We start from the raw sequence: 21154 nt of genomic DNA, 5'->3' as shown, positions 1-21154 counted from the left end.
CAGAAGCAAGTGTGGAGAAAAAAAAAAACAGGCAACACAAATATTATGTGACATCTTGATGGACTAAAAAGTTAGAAATCCCAAACCTTCTGGTGGTCCAACATTAAAAAGTCCCTCACCCCCATGCAATGGGAGTAGGAGCTTGATAATGGACATAACCCACTGTTGTAGCTTCCTCTTGTCTTTGAATAAAAGATACTGAATTTTTTTCTAAAAGGATAGCTTTCACAATTATCAAAGAATTTTGCTCTCTTCCCTTTATCACCAGCTCTTGAGCATCTTTTTTTTATTCTGATGGTAAATCTTACCATTGGCATTCCAAATACTCCCTTTTTCTCCTTTTACCAATCCCCAACCTATCCTGTGAAATGCTCTTTTTTCTATCCTAGGTTGCTACACAATGTTGTTAATTAGCTTTGTACTCTAAGCAGCCTAAAGGTCATAAAACCAAATATATTCTAAATCAAAAAATATGAATTTGCTATCAGCAAGCGCAGATTCGTTAGCAGTCTAATAAATCTCTAAGGTTTTTCTCCTGTTTTTGACTCAAAGTCATTGGACCTTGATGACTACATGCCTCTCCTAAACATGCCCAGGCTCATCTCCTAAGGTTAAAACAGAATATCCTTGGAATATTAACTTGTAGGAATCTATTTTAAATATTAGGAGAATGACACCCAACCCTAAAAACGACACTTTTTTTCCCCATCAAAACATTAATCTGTCGTCCTCTAGATAAAGCAGAAATAAGAACAAAACATTCCTTCACTCCTTAGAGAAGGAAGGATGAAATCTGCTAAGACAGAAAAGGAAGAAATGTGGTCAGAATGTCTTTGTATCTAGACGATGTTCTAGTACTTACTTTAAAAGAGACAGGAAAATGTATAATATAAAGGTCAAGGTAATCAAGCTGGAGGTTCTTCAGGGTCTCTTCCAGGGCAGGCCTGACCAATTCTGGGCGGTGGCATGTGCTCCAAAGCTAAAGGGATTGAAGGAATATTCAAAGTAACGATGAGTATTCTTCATCAAAGCAGTTTAAAGAAGTGGGACAAATTGAAGCAATACCAGAACAGCAGACAAAGTTCCCAGAGTGGTCAATTTACAGGCTAAAAAATGTGAAAGGAGTTGAAGATCATCCTTGTCACTTAATCTCTCTTGTGCCTGTTTCTTTGTAAAATGAGGGATAATAAATAAAATTCATCTACCTCCAAAAGTTCTTCTTAAGTTTATAAGAGATGTCACATGTTTTGTTAACTGCAAAAGGGACCTCTTTGAGAATTAGAAAAATTTACCCACTAGAGTAAGGCTCCTGAACTTCCTGTTGAAGGAGGTTCTGAGTGGACAACCAGCATGGAGACCTCTCTGAATCAGGGGGTTTTAAAGGAAGTATTGAGAAGCCTGAAGCTAGAAAAGTTAGCAGTAGTATTCAGGGAGGGAGGTGCTTTCCCTGGGCCAAAGGTAGAGGACCCACAGAACAATGAGGTCTCTTCCCAACTCAAGTTAATGCCAGAATTTTGGATATTTTTGAAACTGTGTTTTGTAAACCTATTAAGATTTTCTTCCACCTATGGAAGGAAGCAGTAGCTACAAAATCAAATGTCAAAAGAGATAATAGGGAAGTAGACTTTTCAAGGCAATTCCTTGACTTTCATCTTCCCCTTATCTGTTGAGTAAGTGCCTATTTTTCCTATGTTGTTTCCTAAGATTGAACACAAAGATGACTTAGTAGCACACAATAGACAAGAGGCTAGACTTGCATCTTTCCATTCCTATAGTTTGGGAGGAGTTTATAAGAAATGCAAGTCAGCATTGCTATCACTTTAATCACTTACCAGTTACTTTTCTTTCTATTTCACTTTAGAAATCTTTAATAAAATTTAATTACTTGGAACAACAGGTTTGGATTATTCTAATTCAAACCCTTGCCCCCAACAAATTAATGTAATAATTAATATCTGCAAATTTCAGAACTGGAGGTTGGAGGCCAAAGGAAAAGAATAAAAATTAACTAGAAAAAAATGATAAAGTGTATTTTAATCCCTTTGTTGTCTAAATCCAGTCAAATATGGATATCAAGATAAGACTATGAGAAAACCTTTTAATGAAACCTAGGAGACTTTACAAAAATAGTATGTTGCTGAATTTCTACCAAATTTGAGGGCACATTACTGCAGTTCAGAAGCAGTTAAACCCTTGTAACCTTTCTTAAACAAATGTTACTGTCACTTCTTTTGGCTTGTCTTTAAGGCATTATTCTTTGCTTTCCCAGTGATGAGGTGCTTTTAAAGAATGAACATACTTATGATTTGTATCCTTTGCAATAAATCTAGAATAGGACTTCCTGTCAGATAATTTATTTCTAATTTAGAAAAAAAAATACAGATTTGTCAAACACTAAATTTCACAGTAAGAATATTATTTTCCTACATAATAACTATAATTTTGATCTATTACTAAAAAAAAAAGTACACAATGATCATCTCATTTTCTTCTCACGGTTTAGTCAAGGAATTTGCATCCTGACTAAAAGTAGGAATAATTTAGAGTCTTCAGGATGAAATATAAACTTCTAACACAATTATGAAATTATCAGTTCACAATATGAGTCCACTTAATACCAAAATCTTACATTTGACATGTCATAATAAGAGAAACAATCTCATAGTTGTTCATTCAGAAAATGTGGTCACTACATGTCCCTGATAGTTTTTCCTAGAGGTGCTCATTTCTCTCATTGTCCCTGAGGTGATTTCCTAATTATTTATTTGGGAAAACTAAATATCTAGCTATTTTACACTGCCTTATAGCAATGCAGCCTCCGGAAGAACAAAGACAACGTGTTCTTTAATGAGCATCCCCGCACAAATGTGCATCTTGCTTATTAACTGAATGGGCACTCTACTTTTGAAATTAAATGACAAGGAGTTAAATTCCATTGTTTCTCATTAACACTAGCTAGCCTTTCTCTTTTCTCTTATGCAGAAAAATTCATTTTTGTTTTTTAGATTCCCTTGGTTGGGAGGATTCTTCTTTGTTACACATAGAATTTTGTTTTTTGGTTCGTCTTCATCAAATGTATCATCACATTTCTTTAACATGAAAAAATTCCCACAAAACTGAATCACTGTTTTGTATACCTTCCCTGTGTAGAATATATCTTTTCGGGTCACCGTCCCATCTGCAATCTTCGCTTGGATTGCCTGTCCAACTTCTTTTTCATTTTCATATACAAAAGCCCCATCAATATGACGGTAGCCCACTTCAATAGCTACCTTTGTGGCCATCTCACAATCACTTTTTGGAGTCTATGGATTCAAAGAGAGAGAATTTCAACCTGGAAGAAGACACCGTAGCCCAATGGACACTTTGTCCCAAAGGAGAAAAGCCATTGTTTATCTTTCTTGATCAAGTACTACTTAAGTTCTTCCATGTACAGTGGCATTTTCCATTTGCTTTCTTTAGACCCTGATGTTTGTTTATTTTTCCATTCAGTCATTCTAAGAAGTATGAGGCTATTAGGTAACAGAGAGAAGTGGATATTTTGCCAGATAGACATCTGCCTAGGTTAGCTGAATTCTTGGGATTAGACTTTAGTCTTTAGGTTTTGGTTTTAGGATCTGATGTTACAATCCATGCCTTTCCTCCTCCCACAGTCATAGTTTAAAGAAATGTTTTGTTTTAAGTATGCTGAGCTATAGGCTAGTTCAAGAGAGCACAGTACTAGACAGAGTATAAGACAGCACAAACTGAGCAATAGTAATTCACGTTACAAAGTCAATTTAAAGGAGGAGTAGGAAAGCTTTCAACACTGAAAAGTTTGGGAGAAGACTTTCAGTGCGTTGGTGGTGGGGTGGAATGAAAAAAGATAAACTTAAGAAAATTACTACCAATCATGGATTCGTAAAATATTTAATTTGATATCTACTATCCATGACCAACCATTTAAACTAAAATTCTTGAATCACCTAAAAGCTCAAGACAGACAGTTTAGAATTACTGTTAGGGAGACTATACTAGTAACCTCAGTTATCATATTGATAAGGATAAGAGGACAAAAGCATAGAGTTCAGAAATATCAGGGAAGAAATAGTGAGATTTCACCAACAACCACTTTAGGTACAGTTATGCAAGGTCAATCAATCATAAAGAAATTAGAACCATCCAACTAAAAATTAGGCTACTAACTCAGCTCAATGTAACTTATTTTTGAATTATATATAATACTATTTTGTACTTTTTGACATATATATATTGTTATTATGAATTTTGGTCCACTATTGATAGAGTTTGCGTGATTTGAAGCAGCTTGTAAGTGGTGCTTTGAAGTGTGATTTGTCTATTTTATGTCTACTATATTTATATATGGATGTGAGAGTTATACTATAAGGAAAGCTGAGCATCACAGAATTGATGCTTTCAAATTGTGGTGCTGAAGAAGGTTTTTCGAGAGTCCTTTAGACAGAAAAGAAAGAGATCAAATCAGACAGTTAAAGAAATTCAGGCTTTTCACTGGAAGGTCAAATACTGAAACTGAAGCTTAAATACTTTAGCTGCATAATGAAAAGATGAGATGCAATGGGAAAGACCTGGTGTTTGGAAAAATTAAAGACAAAATGAAAGGGGGGCAACAAAGGATTAGATGCATAGATAGTGTCATAGAAACAATGAACATGAACTTGGAAAGACTGAGAGATAGTGAAGGACCTGTTGTGCTACGGGGTCATAGAGTGAGACACAAGTGAACAACATCAAACCTCGTATCATTAAGGTGAAAGTGACATATCCCAAACTAATTTTCAGGAAATAAAATTTTGAATTTTAGGGAATATTGAACCAGGTTCTGCAGCTTTTCCCACAGACTATAGGTACTATTGCTACATTTTTAAGGGAGAATAGAAAGAAAAAGAAAAAAATACTGTGGGAGAAAAGGACAACCAAGTTCACAAGCAATTTTTTGGAGAAAGTTGACCATCTTGGCAAGGATCATGGACTCAAGCCAGGAGCTAGTTTCAAGCTTGGGCAGGCTCCACATGAAAGCAAGGTCCAAGGATGTCAATATTAGCATAAGAGTCTGAAGGCCTTGGAGGCCTGTCTCTTCCCCACCTGCCACATTTGATTAGCCACCAGTCCACTCGGCTGTCCTTTGAAACCCTTCTTTCTCAGGAATTCTCCATCCTCCTCCTCAGTAGCAGCTGCATCAGCATAGATATTTTCATGAAAATGCTGGTGAAGTGCCCCTGTCTTCAAAGCCAGATCCTGAGGTGTTGTCCATATTTTCCATGTCAGTCACTGCTGAGCCTCCCTAAATTCTCCTTGAAGCCCTCCCCCCACTCAGGGGAGGACCTATTCTATGTATCTCCCACTGAGGCCACCAAGGTTGCTATGTGACTCAACGATTCCTGTCACTGAAGCTCATGTGTGGAAGTGTGGAGGAGGGTCCATCCTCAGGGAGTTAAGGTGGGACAGGGGAGAAAGGCATTCTCCCACTGTGGGATGTTCCAAAAAAGAGAAAAAATTTTTTTGATAAAATAGAATTTCTGTTAAGTAACAACAATACACTAGAAAATATGGGACTAAACAGACATATCACAAAAATGAAAATTTTTGTTATTGTTGTTAGTCCTTCATGCTCCAAGAGGACCATGACATCAGGGAGATGGTGCCTTGAAATGCAAGTGAATTAGAATTCAATGAGGAAGGACTGTGCAAAGTCACCAGCCTCACTTTCTCCTTTACAGCCATCTGAGTTCAGTGGCAAGATATAGATCAGGATGACTGGAAATGGCCCAGACCGAGTGGGAGACCACAGCCTTTTTTAAGTTAAGATATTTAACAGATTTCCACTTGATTGAGGAAATGCTCGCTCAGGGATTTCAGGCTAGGTAAGAAATGAGGCAGAGAATGACCTCTTTACCTAGTTTAAAAAAATCAGTCTAAAAGAGAAAGACCCTCAGGCTAAAACAGAAACAATTGCCATTTATCTTCACTCCAAGCTGATTGGGGCCCAAAGCATGATAAAGTGGGGTTGGCCTGTTACATGTTATAAAGTGGTAAATATTTCCTATCTAAAACCAAGAGGTAGCATTATTTGTAAAGGAGATAAGCTAGAATTCTTGTCTGTAAATTCAAGGGTGGAATAAGGATATCCATTGTGACCAATTATATTTGATATAGTGACAGAAATGCTGGCTATTGCAGCATTAATAGAGGAAAAAAAATAAGGGAAGAAATAAAATTCAAACTTTTTACAGATTATATTATATGCGTAGTTAAGCCTAAAGGACAACTACAATTAAGTGAAATGGCAACTTCATCAAACCTGCGGGAAGTTAAATATATCCACAGAAATCATTGGCTTTGCTATATAATACTAATAAAATCCAGCAGGTAGTGATGGGGGAACAATCCACTTAAAATTACTGCCAAAATGTAAATAACACATTTTGGACTCTACTTTCAAAAGAATAATCTACATAAAACATCAAAATATTGTTTAATGAAATAAAGGTTGACCTAAATATTTGGAAAAAATTCATTGCTAATGGGAAGGATGAACGAGTATAGTAAAAATGCCAATACTACCAAAATTGTTCTATTTATCTAGTTATACTTTTCAAACTACCAAAGTATTTCTTTATAAAACAAGAAAAAAGTAACAAAATTCATATGGAGGGAAATAAGTCCAAAATATAAGGAGAAATAATGAAAAGGAAAGTGAATAAAAGAGGCATGGATCCTAGCACAGCCAAATCTCCAATTAAAGCTTTACAGAAGCACCTCACCCCCATATACACACCTCAGAAAAAGAAACCTGAGCATTGCCAGCTAATAAACATTTATTAAGCACCTGCCATGTGCCTATTTTAAAAGAGGCAAAAGACTGTCCCTGCCCTCAAAGAGCCTAGAATCTGAAGAAGGAGATATGTAGACACATACGCCTAGCACGAAATATACAGGCATAACTGAATAGAGGGAAAGATACTAGAATTAAAAGAGGTTACAGAAGGCTTCCACCAAAAGCTGCAATTTTAGTTGGCAGGTTAGTAGACAGAGGCAAAGAGGGAGAGCATTCCAGGCATGGGGGATAATCAGAAAATATGTCCAGAGATGAGAGGAGAGTTTTATTCCTGGAACAATGTAGATGCCAGGATCATGGAGTCAAAAGTTACATGTAAAGTACTGGAAGGCTGGAGGGATACAAGGGGCCTAGGTTGCAAAGGGCTTTGAATACCAAACAGAGCATTTTGTATTTGATACTGGAGGCAAGAAAGGAGCCATTAGGTTTTATGCAGGAGGGGAGTGATATGGTTGGACCACAGCTTTAGGAAAATCACTTTTGTGGTTGAGTGAAGGATGAATTGCAATGAATAAAGACTTGTGGCCCACAGATCCATCAGCAGGACATTGCAAAAGTCCAGGTCAGAGATGAGAGACTTCACTAAAGTAATGACAGAGTCAGAGGAGAGAAGAGGCATATATGAGAGATGTTGTAAAGGTGTGTTTGTCCTTCATTGCTGAAGAAGACCGTGATATCAGAGAAATAATGATATGCCTTGCACTTGACTTTGTTTTGAGTAAGGGAGGGCTGTGCAGGTCACCAGCCTCACTTCTACACCAGAGCCATCTGAAGCCAGTGACCATCAGGATGACTGGAGATGACCCAGGATGAGTCAACTGGGGTCAAGTGACTTGCCCAAAGTCAAGCAGCTAGTGAGTGTCAAGTATCTGAGGTGAGATTTGAACTCAGGTCATCCTGACTCCTGCACTGGTGTTCTATCCACTGCACTACCTCGCTGCCCCTGTTGTAAAGGTAAAATCAACAGGTCTTGGGAAAAGACATGGGGGGTAAGACGTAGTGACAAGTAGAGGTAGCACAACCAGAGAGAGTGATGTCTTGAAAACCTAGAGAGAAGAAAGTATCAAAGAGGTGAACCTCAGTGTCAAAAGTAAAGAAAATGAAAGCAGAAAAAGCCACTGGATTCAGCAACTAAGAGAAAGTAAAGGAAAATGAAAATTGAGAAAAAGCCATTGGATTCAGCAACTAAGAGATCTTTGACAACTTTAGACATAGCAGTGTAACTGAAATAATTAAGCTGAAAGACAGAAGGGGTTAAGAAGACAGTAAGAAGTGATCAGACTCCCAAAGGAATAGAAACGTAGGAAAACAAAAGGAGTAGTGAAGGTCCCATTCATATGTTCCAGCTAGAGATTTTTCTCCAGTGATGAAATGATATAGGGGTCGCATGGATCAAGAATCTGAAGAAGATGAAACAAGTTGAGATATCCTACGTGAGAATATAGAATGTCACCAGAGCTACTTTTATGAGATATGTTCCATTGGAAAGATCACACTGGTTTCCTCCATGGTACATAGGGAGGGAATAAATTCTAAGATACATACTTTACATTGGATGGGGATAGGTTATCAGGGACTTTTTAAATCCTCATTTAGAAGATTTTATTTTTGATCCTGGAGGCAATATGAAACCACTGCAGTGAATTAAATAATGGTGTGACATGGTCAGATTGATGCTTCAGGAAGATTAATTTGACTGCTGACTAGAAGACGGAATATAGTAAAAGGACAGTGGAGTCCAGGAGATCATTCAGCAGATAACAGTCCAAACAACAGTCCAGACATGAAGTGATGAAGACCTTCAGCAGGGTGGTGACAGTGTCAGAGAAGAGATGAGGTCATATGAAAAATATTATGAAGGAAAAAATCAACAGGCCTTAGCAACAGATTGGTTATGGTGAGTGAGACATAGTGAGGAATCATGGATGATGCCTACGTTATAAGTCTGGGTGACAGGGAGGATGATGGTACCCTCAACAATAATAGAAAGGATTAGAAGGGGAGAGGTTTTAGGGAAAAAGAAAATGAGTTCATTTTGAAGAAGTTGAGTTCAAGATGTCTACAGAACATCCAGTTTGAGATGTCTAATGTGCAGTTAGGACTAAGTGAAGGTCAGCAGAGAGAGTAGGCTGGAGAAGTAGATTTGAGAATCATCAGCATAGAGATAATCATGGAAACCATGGTAACTTATATGATATAGAGGGAGGAGAGAAGAGAAGAGGACCCAGGATACAGATCTGGGAGACATCTATAGTTAGTGGGTGTCATGACCTAGCTGAAGATCAGTGAAGGAGACTGAGAAGTCAGACAGGTAGGAAGAAAGCCAGGAGACAGTAGTGCCATGGAAACCTAGAGAGCAGAAGGAATCACTGAGAACAGGGTGATTGACAGTGTCAAAGACTGGAGATGTCAAGAAGAATGAGAACTGAGAAAAGACAATTAGATTTGGCAGTTAAGAGGTCAATAGCAATGTAGGAGAGAAGGGTTTCAGTTCAAAGATGGAACAGAAAGTTAAGTTGTAGAAGACTAAAAAGAGATTGAGAAGAAAAGTATAGACATCTATTATATATGGAGAGAAGAGAATAATTCACAGGGATGGAAGGATCAAGTGAGACTATTTTTTAAAGTATGTTTGCAGGCAGTAAGGAAACAGTGAGTAGACAAGGAGAGACTGAAGATAAGTCAGAGAAAGATGGAATGGAATCACAGAGGGGTTTGCTTTGGGAAGGAAAAAAGCAACCTCTCCTTGTGAGAGAGGGGTAAAGGAAGAAATAATGGCAGAAGGTCTCTCAGAGGCAGCTCTTAGGAATAGGCCTCAATTTTTTCAGTCAAACAGGAGGCAAAGCTCTCAACTTAGAGGGTGGGTGAGAAAGAGTCATAGATTTGAGAAGGGATGAAAAGGTTTGACAGAGTCACTAAAAGGTTTGTCTTGTATCATATATATCTGATTACCATATTAAGCATCTTTCAAGTGGTAACTTATTTCATTATAATGTTATTAATATTCAACAAAATTTGCAAAATAAAAAATGTAACATAAAGTTTTATAAATAATCAGAAGAATATGGTCTTGCTTCATTATTTCCTACAGATTGGCCCATATAAAATATACAGTATTAATAACAAGTTTGTATTTAGAGTTTTATTTTTTTAATAAGTGTAGGTAGACTAAATTGCTGTATTTTAAAAATATAAGTATAAAATGTAAATTATATTTTGGAAGCTTAGGAGAGAAAAATTAATATTATTGCATACATGTTGTGAATAAATCTAAAAGATTATTGTGGATAGATTTTTAAATTACCCTGATAAAACAAAATGAATTTTTTGTTTTTGTTAAAACACTGAGGACCTCTGGCTTGGATATATGGCAGGACACAATGCAGATAACAATTCTTGAACTCTTTAGCAAAAAGTACTTCATGAAGTTCTACAAAGCAAAAATATCTCCAGATTCTAAGATAGGAGAATCAAAGTCTATCACCAGGCTCATGTAAAAAACATAGATAAGAAGAACTTTTCAATGATAAGTCCTTTCTAAAGTTTTGAACTTTAATTTACTGTTATGAATAATTTGTGGACTTCCTAGTCTGAGGACCTTTGAAGGTAGGTGCTATTATTAACCCCATTTTATAGTTGAAAACGGGATAAAGGATCAGGGTCACATAGCTCTTTAGTATTTGAGGTCAGATTTTCATTCAAATCTTCCTAACTCCGAGCTCAATTCACTGAGTCATATAACTACCCCTGGAAAAGAATTATAGACAAGAGAAATGCAGAACAGCCAGCGTTCCTAACCATTCCAAAAAGTTCAATTTAAATATCATTTTTCCAGAAAGCCTTCCCTTATTCCATCTCTCCCTCTCCCCATTTGGTTATTAGCCTCTACTTCAAATTTCTCATAATTCTTCACGGCTTAACTCTCTAATGCAATTATCATATAATGCATATTTATCATTTTCTGCATTTCTGTCATGTCTCTTTAAGGTTGTGGGTTTTTTGAAATTAGGGGCAGTGTCCTGGTTAACACACCAGAAAGTCTTAAAGTGATTCCATTTAGTGATCCCAAGCTTGAAGGTCCCCAAATACCATGTTCTCTTTTCTTGTCAGGATAGTGCTGCTTGGGCTTGTACTCTTCCTCAGTTATTCAATCTTCAAGTCCAGACCTTCACCCTACGTAACCTCAACAATCACAATTTTTTTAGGTAGAAAACTGTACCCTATAACCACAGCAATTCCCTTCTTCATCCTCACAGACCCTTTTCCAAAAGTCCTCATTTCACTTCAGAAAAGTGAAGAGGCAGACAAAGCATGTCTGACAGTGAGACAGTGACACCTAGGGAGAGAATGGGTTTAGAGTGGTGGCTGTTGGTCTCAGGTGGGCTATTTTCCTACAACCACCAAACTCCAAGAGCCCTGCCATCCTGAATGAAGGGAGAAATAAATTGCCTGCTTTCTGGAGACCACTATGTGGAAGCAGGGAGGGAGGGGGCTGGAGGAAAGCTCTTCCTCTTAGCTGGCTTATCTCTGTGTTTAGATGTTAAGCAAAATGTATCCTCCCTTCCTCTACATACCCTTTCTGTCTCTTTCCCTTTCACCACCTGCAATATTCACATGGCAGTACGGATATTCCCCAGATACAGTGTTGCTTGCTGTTCACTCTTTTTCTCCAGTTCTCAGACTACATCAATACCCAGGCACCTTCATGCTGGTCTGGTATTTGCTGCACCTCAATATGAAATAAAACAGACTCCCTTCTCCTCACCCCAGGGAAGTCAGGGGAATCCATTCATCAATCTTTTAACATCCAAGTCTCCCTGAGGTGCACAGGTTCAACAAAGTGCATAGAATACAACTGGTTACTCTTATAAAGCCCTCATCAGTGGTACAGATTTGTTTGCATATTCATAATAATCTTGTGGCTGGATGTGCAATTATGAAATGCTTGTGCTTATGTGCATATGCCCTCAGAGCAAAAAAAAAAAAAAAAAAAAGCTCCTTGTATTTCCCTAGGCAATCTTCCTCTCTCCAATGTGGTTCCCATTTCACCCTCAAGCCTCAATGAAAGGAATATGGGGCAACATTAAGAAACAAGTCCACCACAGGTGAAAATAATATTCAAAATAATATAATTAAATTTGAATTAAATGAAAGTTTATGTAAGGAATATATTTTATATAATAATTTAGAAATATGACTACAATTCTATAAAATCTGGCAAATATTCAAGAGAATTTTTTAAAACCTAACTAAGCAGAAGTAAGGCAGAGGGCAGGACCTCTTTTTTTCTCTTCTGCCTCCTGGATTGAGCATGCATAATAATACACAGCCCCACATCTCTCTGCTCATCCATTTAAATATCATCTGTCGTGGTCTCAAAGATGGGAAAGGCAAATGTAGCAGATAGTCTGCCAAAGATGTACCCTTTCTTTCCTCATACACTCCCAAAAGCTTTTTCAAACTCTAGGCTTAATGAAGAACCTTCCTCCACCACATCTGAGGGCTGATCTCACCTTAACTTTCTTTGCCCAGCAAGGAAAGAACTACAATTACCAGAGTCTCTGTGGTCAGCTGGTGGTGGTTACACCTGACATGTGATACATGTACCAGAGTGTCAGATTGATACAGAAGTTCACTATCCTGCATTTGACATGGAATTGTGTACTTCTACCCCAAAGAGTCTCTGGCACCATACTGGGTGGAATGGGATGAGAAGAGAATTAGGATAGCACATTCCATCTCCCCTCCCAGTGTTCTCCTCACCCTCACCCACAAATCCCTTCTTCTCTATACTTACACCTTTACTGCTATAAGTACCAAATCCCAGAATCGGGATGGTATTCCCATCATTCATTGTTACTGTTGGACATCTGGAAAGAGCCATTTCTTTTCACTTCACAGGTCAAGTCAATCTCTGCAGGCAGAAAACTCCCACAAGTTGGGAAAGACTAATTGAATAAAGTCCTGGTTGTTTCTGTTTAATATTCTATTGCCCTATGGAACTCAGGGGGAGTGGCATAGTTTTAAAGTTGCAGAGTGGGGTGGAGGGAACAGCAAGACATGAATCACCTCTCTACAGCTTCCTGAGAAACTTAGGTGATTTGAAATGTTAAAGTAAGTAAAGAAAGTCTTGATTTGACCTAAATTTGATTGCTGTCCTCTTTTTCTCTAATTATTCCTAAAGAGTGGTGGGGTCAGTGTGGAAACACTGGACAGGAAAGGGGTAGAATAGGGAAGAAGCATTGGGGAGGGAGATCTCACAGAGAGAGAGGAAAGTGATGGGAAGGGGGAAGGGAGAGGAAAACTAAGTAAGTGAGCCGATTTAGGCATATTTGCTCAAGCCACAACTGTCCCAACCTCCTGCTCCTATTTCACCAATTGATCAATGCACACCTGTAGTGTTGTGTAGTTTAGGAGACCCACAGCTAAAGTCTGAACCTTTGGAGAAAGCAGAATCCAATTGCTCCTGAGACAGCCTGGACATAAGATGTGGCAGGCTGGGGGGGAGAAGAAAGAAATTAGGCATAGATGCAATCTTTCAAATCCACTTCTTTTAGGAGCTTTACTCCCATTCATCCAGATGCCCATTCATATGCTGGCTAAAACAGGGAATTCATCTTTACAAGGCCAGGTCTAAAAAACTCCCCATCTCAGTCACCTAAAATGGGACAAAAAATATTCACCCTCTAGAGGCTCTAATATAGTTGGCTCTGTAAATGCTCTTCCTCAGAGAGCCCCTAGGCTATGGAAGTCCTGCACTGAGAGTCTTTTACCATGTCTCCTCCAGATCATGCCCCTGGGAACTATTCTTCCACAGACTGCTCAGGCTTCAACCTGATCTTCTACAATGATCTTCTTCCTCATTTATAGTTTCTTAGCTTTGTAGTTTCTTAGCACTAGTGGGAGCTCCCCAGTCTTTACCCCATCTGCTCTCCTCCTCAGGATTCCAACCCCAGTGGAACCACAATCCTGTGTCTGAGAGAATAGGGTAGTTTACTGGTTAAAGCCTGTTAGTCTCTCCTTAGGAGAGATCCATTCACTTCAGTGGCCACTGGCTCCATTAGGTTCTCTTCCCTTTTATTGTGGGTCTCCGAAAGCCTCTAGCTTCTGAATCTGTTGACTTAGTTCACTTTCATATATATAATCAGAGCAAATGGTAGGTGAAAGCTATAAGCACAACATAAGTGTGTAAGATCTTGCTGTTTTGACTTGAATGTTTAGTCATTCCATATCCCATTCCATATCCCACATTACTGAAAATAAATGAGAAACATCCTCAATTTGTTTTGGGGAAGAGAATTTCAGTGTAATCACTTCTCTTACACGGAGACAATCTATTTGACCTAATCATTACTTAAGTATGCTCCCAAGTCTTTTACTATAATTGGAGTAAAAGTCAGTCTCTGACAAATTCATTTGTGTAATTATTGAACCCAAGGGCAGAAAACTTCTACCAACAAAGGTGTTGTTCCTTCTCAATAGTGTCTGATCTTCCTAAAGGAATTGGAATTCCAGTGGAAACTTGGAGAAGTAAGAAGATCAGATAATCCAGGGTGTCAAATATAGATAATTCTAATCAGACACTTTCTTTCTTTGTTTCCCCTTATTCTGGCATCACTTGTACTTCTCTGTATGTTTGGGTCCTACATATTGAACTTGTATGTCAGAAATGCTTGTCAAATTTGTGTCTTCCAGATTACAGGCCATTCACCTACAGTTGGTAGCAAACAGTGGATACCAACCCATGTCCCCCCATCATCCCTTGGATGCAGCCTGTGTGTGCTTCCAGTCAAACTCCTCTCTGGTACCCTCTGGAGGCAAGAATAGCTCTATCCTCCTTGCCAAGAGGAAGTAGTGTCAGAAGCAGAGACCTTTGCCCCTTACTTCCAAAGATTTTGGGTCACATTTGTTTGAGGGAGGAGTTGTAGGGGAATGGGAACTGGACCCCTAAAAGGAAAAGCCCCTGAACTTACCCACAAACTTCAGCAACCCAGTCCTTGGCAATTGCCTGAGGCATCTGACACATCCCAGTCAAATAATCCTTTTAACTTTCCTTTCATTGTGGTCCTACCACTTAACTCCTGCCATGGTCTGCACCTGGCCCACTTCAGGCTATTTGCCACTTCTAGATCCCATCCAGATCTTCTCATAGTCTTTTTCTGTATAAATGTACTAATCTTACCCTTATTATATTGCACAGATTCTTAGAATCTGGCCCCCTGCTACTGGTATCACAAGTACAGCAGACTCACTAGGATTCTTGAAAACCCAACTGGTGTCATAATAAACTCACTACTTGGACTGAAAAAAAGGCTTGAGTGGTTGAATTCAGGCTATTTCAGGAAGCCTGTTTCACAAGGTCCTTCTCATGGAATGAATTCTAGAGCTATAGAAAGGGATGAGAAATTATCAGAATATAGGTTCTCCTAGTCAAAGGTAAGGTCTGTCATCCAAAGAGATTAAAGCAAGTTAATAATCAAACAGGGAAGAAAGATAAAATTGCTACTCAAAACCCAGTATAATGATGTCAAAGTCAAAGGGATGAGAAAGTTGATTAATTGAGGACCCCTACTCTATTCCAAGCAGTATCAATCAATTTGATATAATTTCATAGAAGTATTTTTTTTTTTTGTATTTGGCTCCAGAACTGTGAGTCACGGATTGTAAGTTCAGTTGCTTAATCATAGGAAGGTAAGTAGAGGCTCTCTACCTCTGTTTTTCCTTATCATGGTGACCAAACTCAGTGTGACAGAGGTGACCTAACTACATGGAAAGCCCCCTAAATTATTTTTGTGCCTCCAGACCTTTCTGTCTTACCCAGCATGAGCGAGTGATTATGTTATGACCATCTTATGACCATTTAATCAGCGGATATGAACCATCCTTCACCTAATATGTGACCCCCCTGCTAATATGTCATTTCTGGACCTTATTATGACCACCTAGTCAGTGGAGATATTCTTTACTTTGCCCAACCTGTGACCCTACTGATATACTGTTTGCCTGTGGATCATATGTCAACCAATGGAATTAGTTTGTATTTGTTATAGCTATTCTTGAATGTCTAGATATCTAACCCTATAAAAAGAGGGCCTTGAATAGATGGGGTATCTCAAATTGTGAGGAATATCTGAGGTCCACTTCATTAAAAGGGACCATGAATCTTTTAATAAAGTGCTGTTGTCTCAGAGCTCTGCCTTGGTCTTTCTTTGGTTGGACAATGTTAATGCCAAAAGGGATAAAAGCCTGACCTATATTCATACAAATGTTTTTCAAAACAAGTCATATAAAAGAAATCTGATTTTATGATGAGGTACATCTCCAAGTTAATTTGTTCAATGTAGTGATTCAGTCAGTCAAATAAACATTTATTGAATGTCTGCTGTGTACCACCCACTATTAGGGGTTACATTCAAAGGAAAAAATAAAACAGTCCATACTCACAAGACACATAGATTTTTATTGGAGGAAGTCAATATGAACACATAGGTATATGCAATATGTGTAAATATGCACATACACAAAGACATCAAGACTAGTCCTTCATAAACTGTGAGAATCACAGTTTAAGAAGCACTAAAGTAGTTGAGAAAGGAAAAAGTTTAAGAAGTTCTGGTCTAGATTAGGGTGGGAGTGTTTCTACCCCTGGTTTGCTGAAATGGTGGAGCAAACATAAGATGGAAGCTTCATTCCTTAAAGCTTGTGAAACCACCTCAGCCCCAGAACCCCCTCTGTATCCCCTTTGATATCCTCTACTGCTCCCTTTATCCTACCCAGCCTGCCTTTCCCCTCCTACCACTGCCCATCCACCCTATTCATCACTTCCTCCCTCTCCTCTCCCTTTGAGGATTCTCCTTAATGGAGGCAACTCTACCCTACCTACTACCAGATCCCTGAACTTAATCCCATTGGGTCCCACCCCTTTGAATCTGCATGTAGGATCCACCTCATGGTTATGAAGAAAAAGGGCTACCAGGAGCACCAAAACCCTCTCCCACAAACTTAGAGTTGCTCCCAGGAAAGTTTACAGAGCCCAGCTTCCATCTGCCTCTCTTTTTCCCTCACTTAACTAGGAGAGGTGTCCATGGTGCTACAGAGTCACACCTTTCTTTGCCTTGGTGGATAGAAGGGCCACCCTGTCACTCTTGGATCCTTACAAATTCCCTGCTGTCCCCTTTCTCTGAGTAATGATGGCCTATTCATGTTAGAGTTCTCTAACAAACCCCTCTGAGTTTTCTGGACCTGCCCTCTTCCTGTTCTTCTCAGACAGGACCATGTCCAAGACAACTTCCTCCTCATCCCTGAGGCCCCTTGTCACCTTTTTGGTTGGATATTCTGCCATTCTCTGCTATGTTCAGTTTCACCCTGGCTAGTAGCCCTATCTTTCCTGCCTTGATCCAAGGCACTTGGGACCCTTCAGGAAACACTGCCCTAGCTAGGGTCTTGCCCCAGTTATGGGTTATGGACCATATAGACATTGGATGCATCTCTGCCACTGTTCCCAGAGAAGTGCAAGTTGCCTCTTGCACCCTTTCCCATGTCTCACCCAGAACCTGCTTCCCTGTGCTGCTGTTGGAGGTGGTATGCCCCTACTCCAGAGTTACATTTCAAGGGGATTAGTTGTCCCCTGTACCTCTCCTTGCAACACTCCCATCTTCCCTGTTAGGAAAGCTGGTAACCCAGGCTAGCGCCTCATCCAGGACCTACAACCAATACCTTTCTGATCTTACTTGGTCTTACCCAAATCATACTCATTGAATCTCCAAGGAAAATTAGATTTGTGCATATTTGTGTTGTCATTTTGTCTGTGTCTGTGTCTCTGTAATTATAAAATATCTGTGTCATGTTTGTGCTGTAAACTAGAAACACTGGCAAGGACTTATAACTTTACTAACCCCCACCTTGGGCTTTCTGTGGGAGATTAGATTCTAAGAAAAAGAGGAAAAGCTGGTAAGACTTCTTTTTTGCTATCCCAACACTGGCCAAGTTGGAACTATAGAAATAAAGTTAGATAAGCAAGGTTTCAGACATTCTAAAAAGCATCTTAGCAGATTGTGAAGATTTGAAGATTAATCATCAAGAAGTTTGGAAATTAATCATTTTAAGACTATAGGAAAGAACTCCTGAGACTTTGGACAATTAAGTAAACCCCTCTGCCTTCTCCACTCCCTGCCACCAGAATCAAAAATGTGTCTCATTATGTGGATTGCTAACAGCCCATATCAGCCTGCTAAACCTCTCATCTCATATCAGATGAAGAAAAGAGAGTGCTGGAGAATTGTAGGGAAACTTGAACCTCCCTTCCCCACCTAGAAAAGAGGAGTGGGCAGCAGCTACAGTGAGGCTCTACTTTATGTCAGTCCCAATTTATGTTATAAATGACATAATTTCTTTTAGTGCTTAAGTCTATAAAGTCATCCTTCATTCCACAGAGACCTTGTACTTTGGCTACTGATACTCTAGGGAATCAGTCCTGAGAATTAGAGATACTCCAACATTTACTACACAAATAAAAATGGTAATATCTGACCTATAAATGAAATACCAACTGATATCTGTCAGTAAAGGAAATATGGTACATATGTTAAATAGTGTCAGATTTTTTAAGTCATGTCATTTCATTGAAGGCATCAGAGACCCTTAAGCAAACTAAAGTATTTTTCAATTTTATCAAGTAAATTGTAATTTTATAATTTTATCTTTCATTTGAAAGAAGATTCAGCTAACAAATTGATAATGCTTATACAAGTAAATTAGTCAAGGGGTCTCATTTAAATTAATAAATAATTAACCCTTTACCATGTAAACCAAAACGGCATGAATTTGTCAATTAGTAGATTATAAACTCCTAGAGATCATGGATTATTTCACTTTTTGTCTTTGTATCCCCAGAACCTACCTCAGTTCATGGAAAACAGGTGCATAATAAATTCTTATTGACTAATTGCTCTTCCTTGTTGCCAGTGATGTCTTTAGCCACAACTGCATCCAATTATTCATAGCAGTATCCAAGAAGTGAACAATTCATTTCATTTTTCCTTGGTCTTAGACCACATTATATGAATTGGGGAGGCTGGGAATTTTTCTTCCTAAGTTTGTTGTGCTGATATTTAAATTAGTTTGTATTTCTTCTAGATGCGTTAACTTTTGGAAGAGAGCACAGGTTTGGAGAAAAACAAAGGATCATTGGTGGAAACTAATTCTGCATTACATATTGGCATAATCTACAAAATATATCATCTACCTACAGATATATAAGAATTGACACTATATATTTTCATATTTAATTAAATAATTCAAGTCAATAACTTTCTTTCCATGAAATGCTTGTAAGGTAAAGAGCACACAAGAACCTCTCCAGACTATTTTACTCTAAGGATATTAGAAAAATAATGGGTTTGATAACCATCATTTGAAAGTCATATTTCTACTTATCATGAAAATTTCTAGACAGCTTTTCTCAATGTACATTTGTCTTGTCCTAATTTCTTTTAGTATTTAAGTCTTCAGTCATGTTACCTTGTACAGCGTTAGGCCAGTGGAAGACACTATATATTATTGATTAAATGATGGAAGAGATCTTATGTTGTAATTTATGAGGAAATGTCAGCATGTACTTCTTGATTACCTTGAAACTTGGGATGAGGCAGAAAGGAAAAATGTTGCCCTTCTCCCACTGATGAGTTCTTCCTAAAGTTTCCATCTTGAAGAAAGATCAGATTTCATTCTCTGGGTTTAGCCACCTTGCCCATATGCAAGTACCTACTTCTGTCCTCTGTTTTCCATTCCTCTTTCATGTGTTTTCTTCCGCCATGAGATTGTTAGCTCCTTGAGGGAACACCTTGCATTCTTTTTGCTTGTATTTGTATGCCTGGCACTGAGTATAGTATCTGGAAAATTGTATGCTTTTAGTAAATCCTTGTTGACTGACAGAGGAAAGAGAGACTTGGTGTGGTTGTTGGCCACCACAGTGTAACACACTGCCTATCTGGTTCCCATGTGGATTATACAAAGATTTTAAATCCAGTGATAAATGCAAATTCCTTAAGGATAAAGAGGAGATTCTGGACAGTTCTGAATGGGCTGGAAGAGCTGAAGTCATAGGCAAACTCAAGGTTGTTGCATTGGTTTGTATAGGCTCTTTACTGGAGGAAGAGAGTCCATTAGTAGAGGACTGCCAACATTCAGAAGAAGATTTCTGAGAGGTATTTGGATGTTGTCACAGGACATAAGATGTTTAGGTGTGAGATCCCTGGAGACGTGTAATATATTTTAGGTTAAAAAAAGCAAGAATTGATACACATTTTGAAAATGGGAGGCAATGAATGATGAACTCCCAGGAAACTGACCACACAAGGATGATGACCCAGATAACCTGATTGGTGTATTGGACAGAATTCTCCAATTGGAAATGAACGGCAACATCAGAGAAGTGATTGAGCACCTGGTGTAAGGTAGGCTCTCTGTGAGAGGAGGAAAGGGACAGGAAACAAGGTTAGGAGCTTAACACAGGCACGTGTGCCAGTTCTGGGAGTACATAGCAAGTCACAACCTTACTTTGAGTCTGAAACCTTACCAGTGGTGCTGGACTCAGGATAGGAAAAAGGAACTACATAAAAATGAAGCATAGTGAAAATAGCCACTATGTGGTCACTGAGAAGGATATTATTATATGTTATTATTATATCTAGTTATTATCTTATTATTAATATCTTATTATCATTTCTCCCAATCCCTCTTCCCACCCAGACTTTCGATTACTTTCAGGGACACTACCATCTTTTTTAGTCCCTCCAACTCTCACCTGCAATGTCATCCTTGACTCCACAATCACTTGAATTGCCATTCTCTCCACATTTCCAATCTGTTGTCATATCTTGTTGTTTCTACCTTCAAAATATCTCTTATACATATGTGTCCCCTACGGGAACGAAGTGGTTCAGCAGATAAAGTACTGGCATTAGAATCAGGAAGATTCATATTCCTGAGTTCAAATCCATCCTCAGATGGAGGACCTTACTAGCTGTGTGACCCAGCGCAAGTCACTTAACCCTCTTTGCCTCAGTTCCTCGTCTATAAAATGAGCAGCAGAAAGAAAGGCAAACCACTTTAATATCTCTGCCACAAAACTCTCAAAATGGAGTAATGAAGAGTCAGATATGACTAAAAAGAATTTAGTCAACAAAAAATGTTTGTGCCCTTACCTTCAGTCATACAGCCACAACCATAATTCAGGTTCTCATCACCTCCCTCTTGGACTACTACTTCTAATGAGTCCCCCTGCTTTTTCTTTCCATA

At 38.6% G+C, this 21154-nt stretch overlaps 1 protein-coding gene across 3 annotated transcripts in view; it reads right to left on the bottom strand.

Moving 5' to 3' along the window:
• Positions 1-12825, bottom strand: part of LOC140533874 (prostaglandin-E(2) 9-reductase-like) — a 30800-nt gene extending 17975 nt beyond the window's left edge. Inside the window, exons 1-3 of one of the 3 annotated variants that reach the window (XM_072654212.1) lie at positions 12654-12825; positions 3138-3305; positions 863-979 (exon numbers count right to left, since the gene is read on the bottom strand). In XM_072654212.1, coding sequence (XP_072510313.1) covers positions 863-979; positions 3138-3305; positions 12654-12740 — 372 coding nt within the window. In that variant the 5' untranslated portion in view covers positions 12741-12825. The remainder of the gene's footprint in view (positions 1-862; positions 980-3137; positions 3306-12653) is intronic. The other 2 variants (XM_072654211.1, XM_072654213.1) reach the window with 2 other exon arrangements.
• Between the last annotated feature and the right edge of the window lie 8329 nt (positions 12826-21154).

The sequence above is a fragment of the Notamacropus eugenii genome, chromosome 3 (genome assembly GCF_028372415.1).
Source record: "Notamacropus eugenii isolate mMacEug1 chromosome 3, mMacEug1.pri_v2, whole genome shotgun sequence".
In the NCBI taxonomy this organism is placed as follows: Eukaryota; Metazoa; Chordata; class Mammalia; order Diprotodontia; family Macropodidae; genus Notamacropus; species Notamacropus eugenii.
The sequence above is the reverse complement of the archived record's forward strand: the minus strand, read 5'-3'. Positions and strand labels throughout refer to the sequence as shown.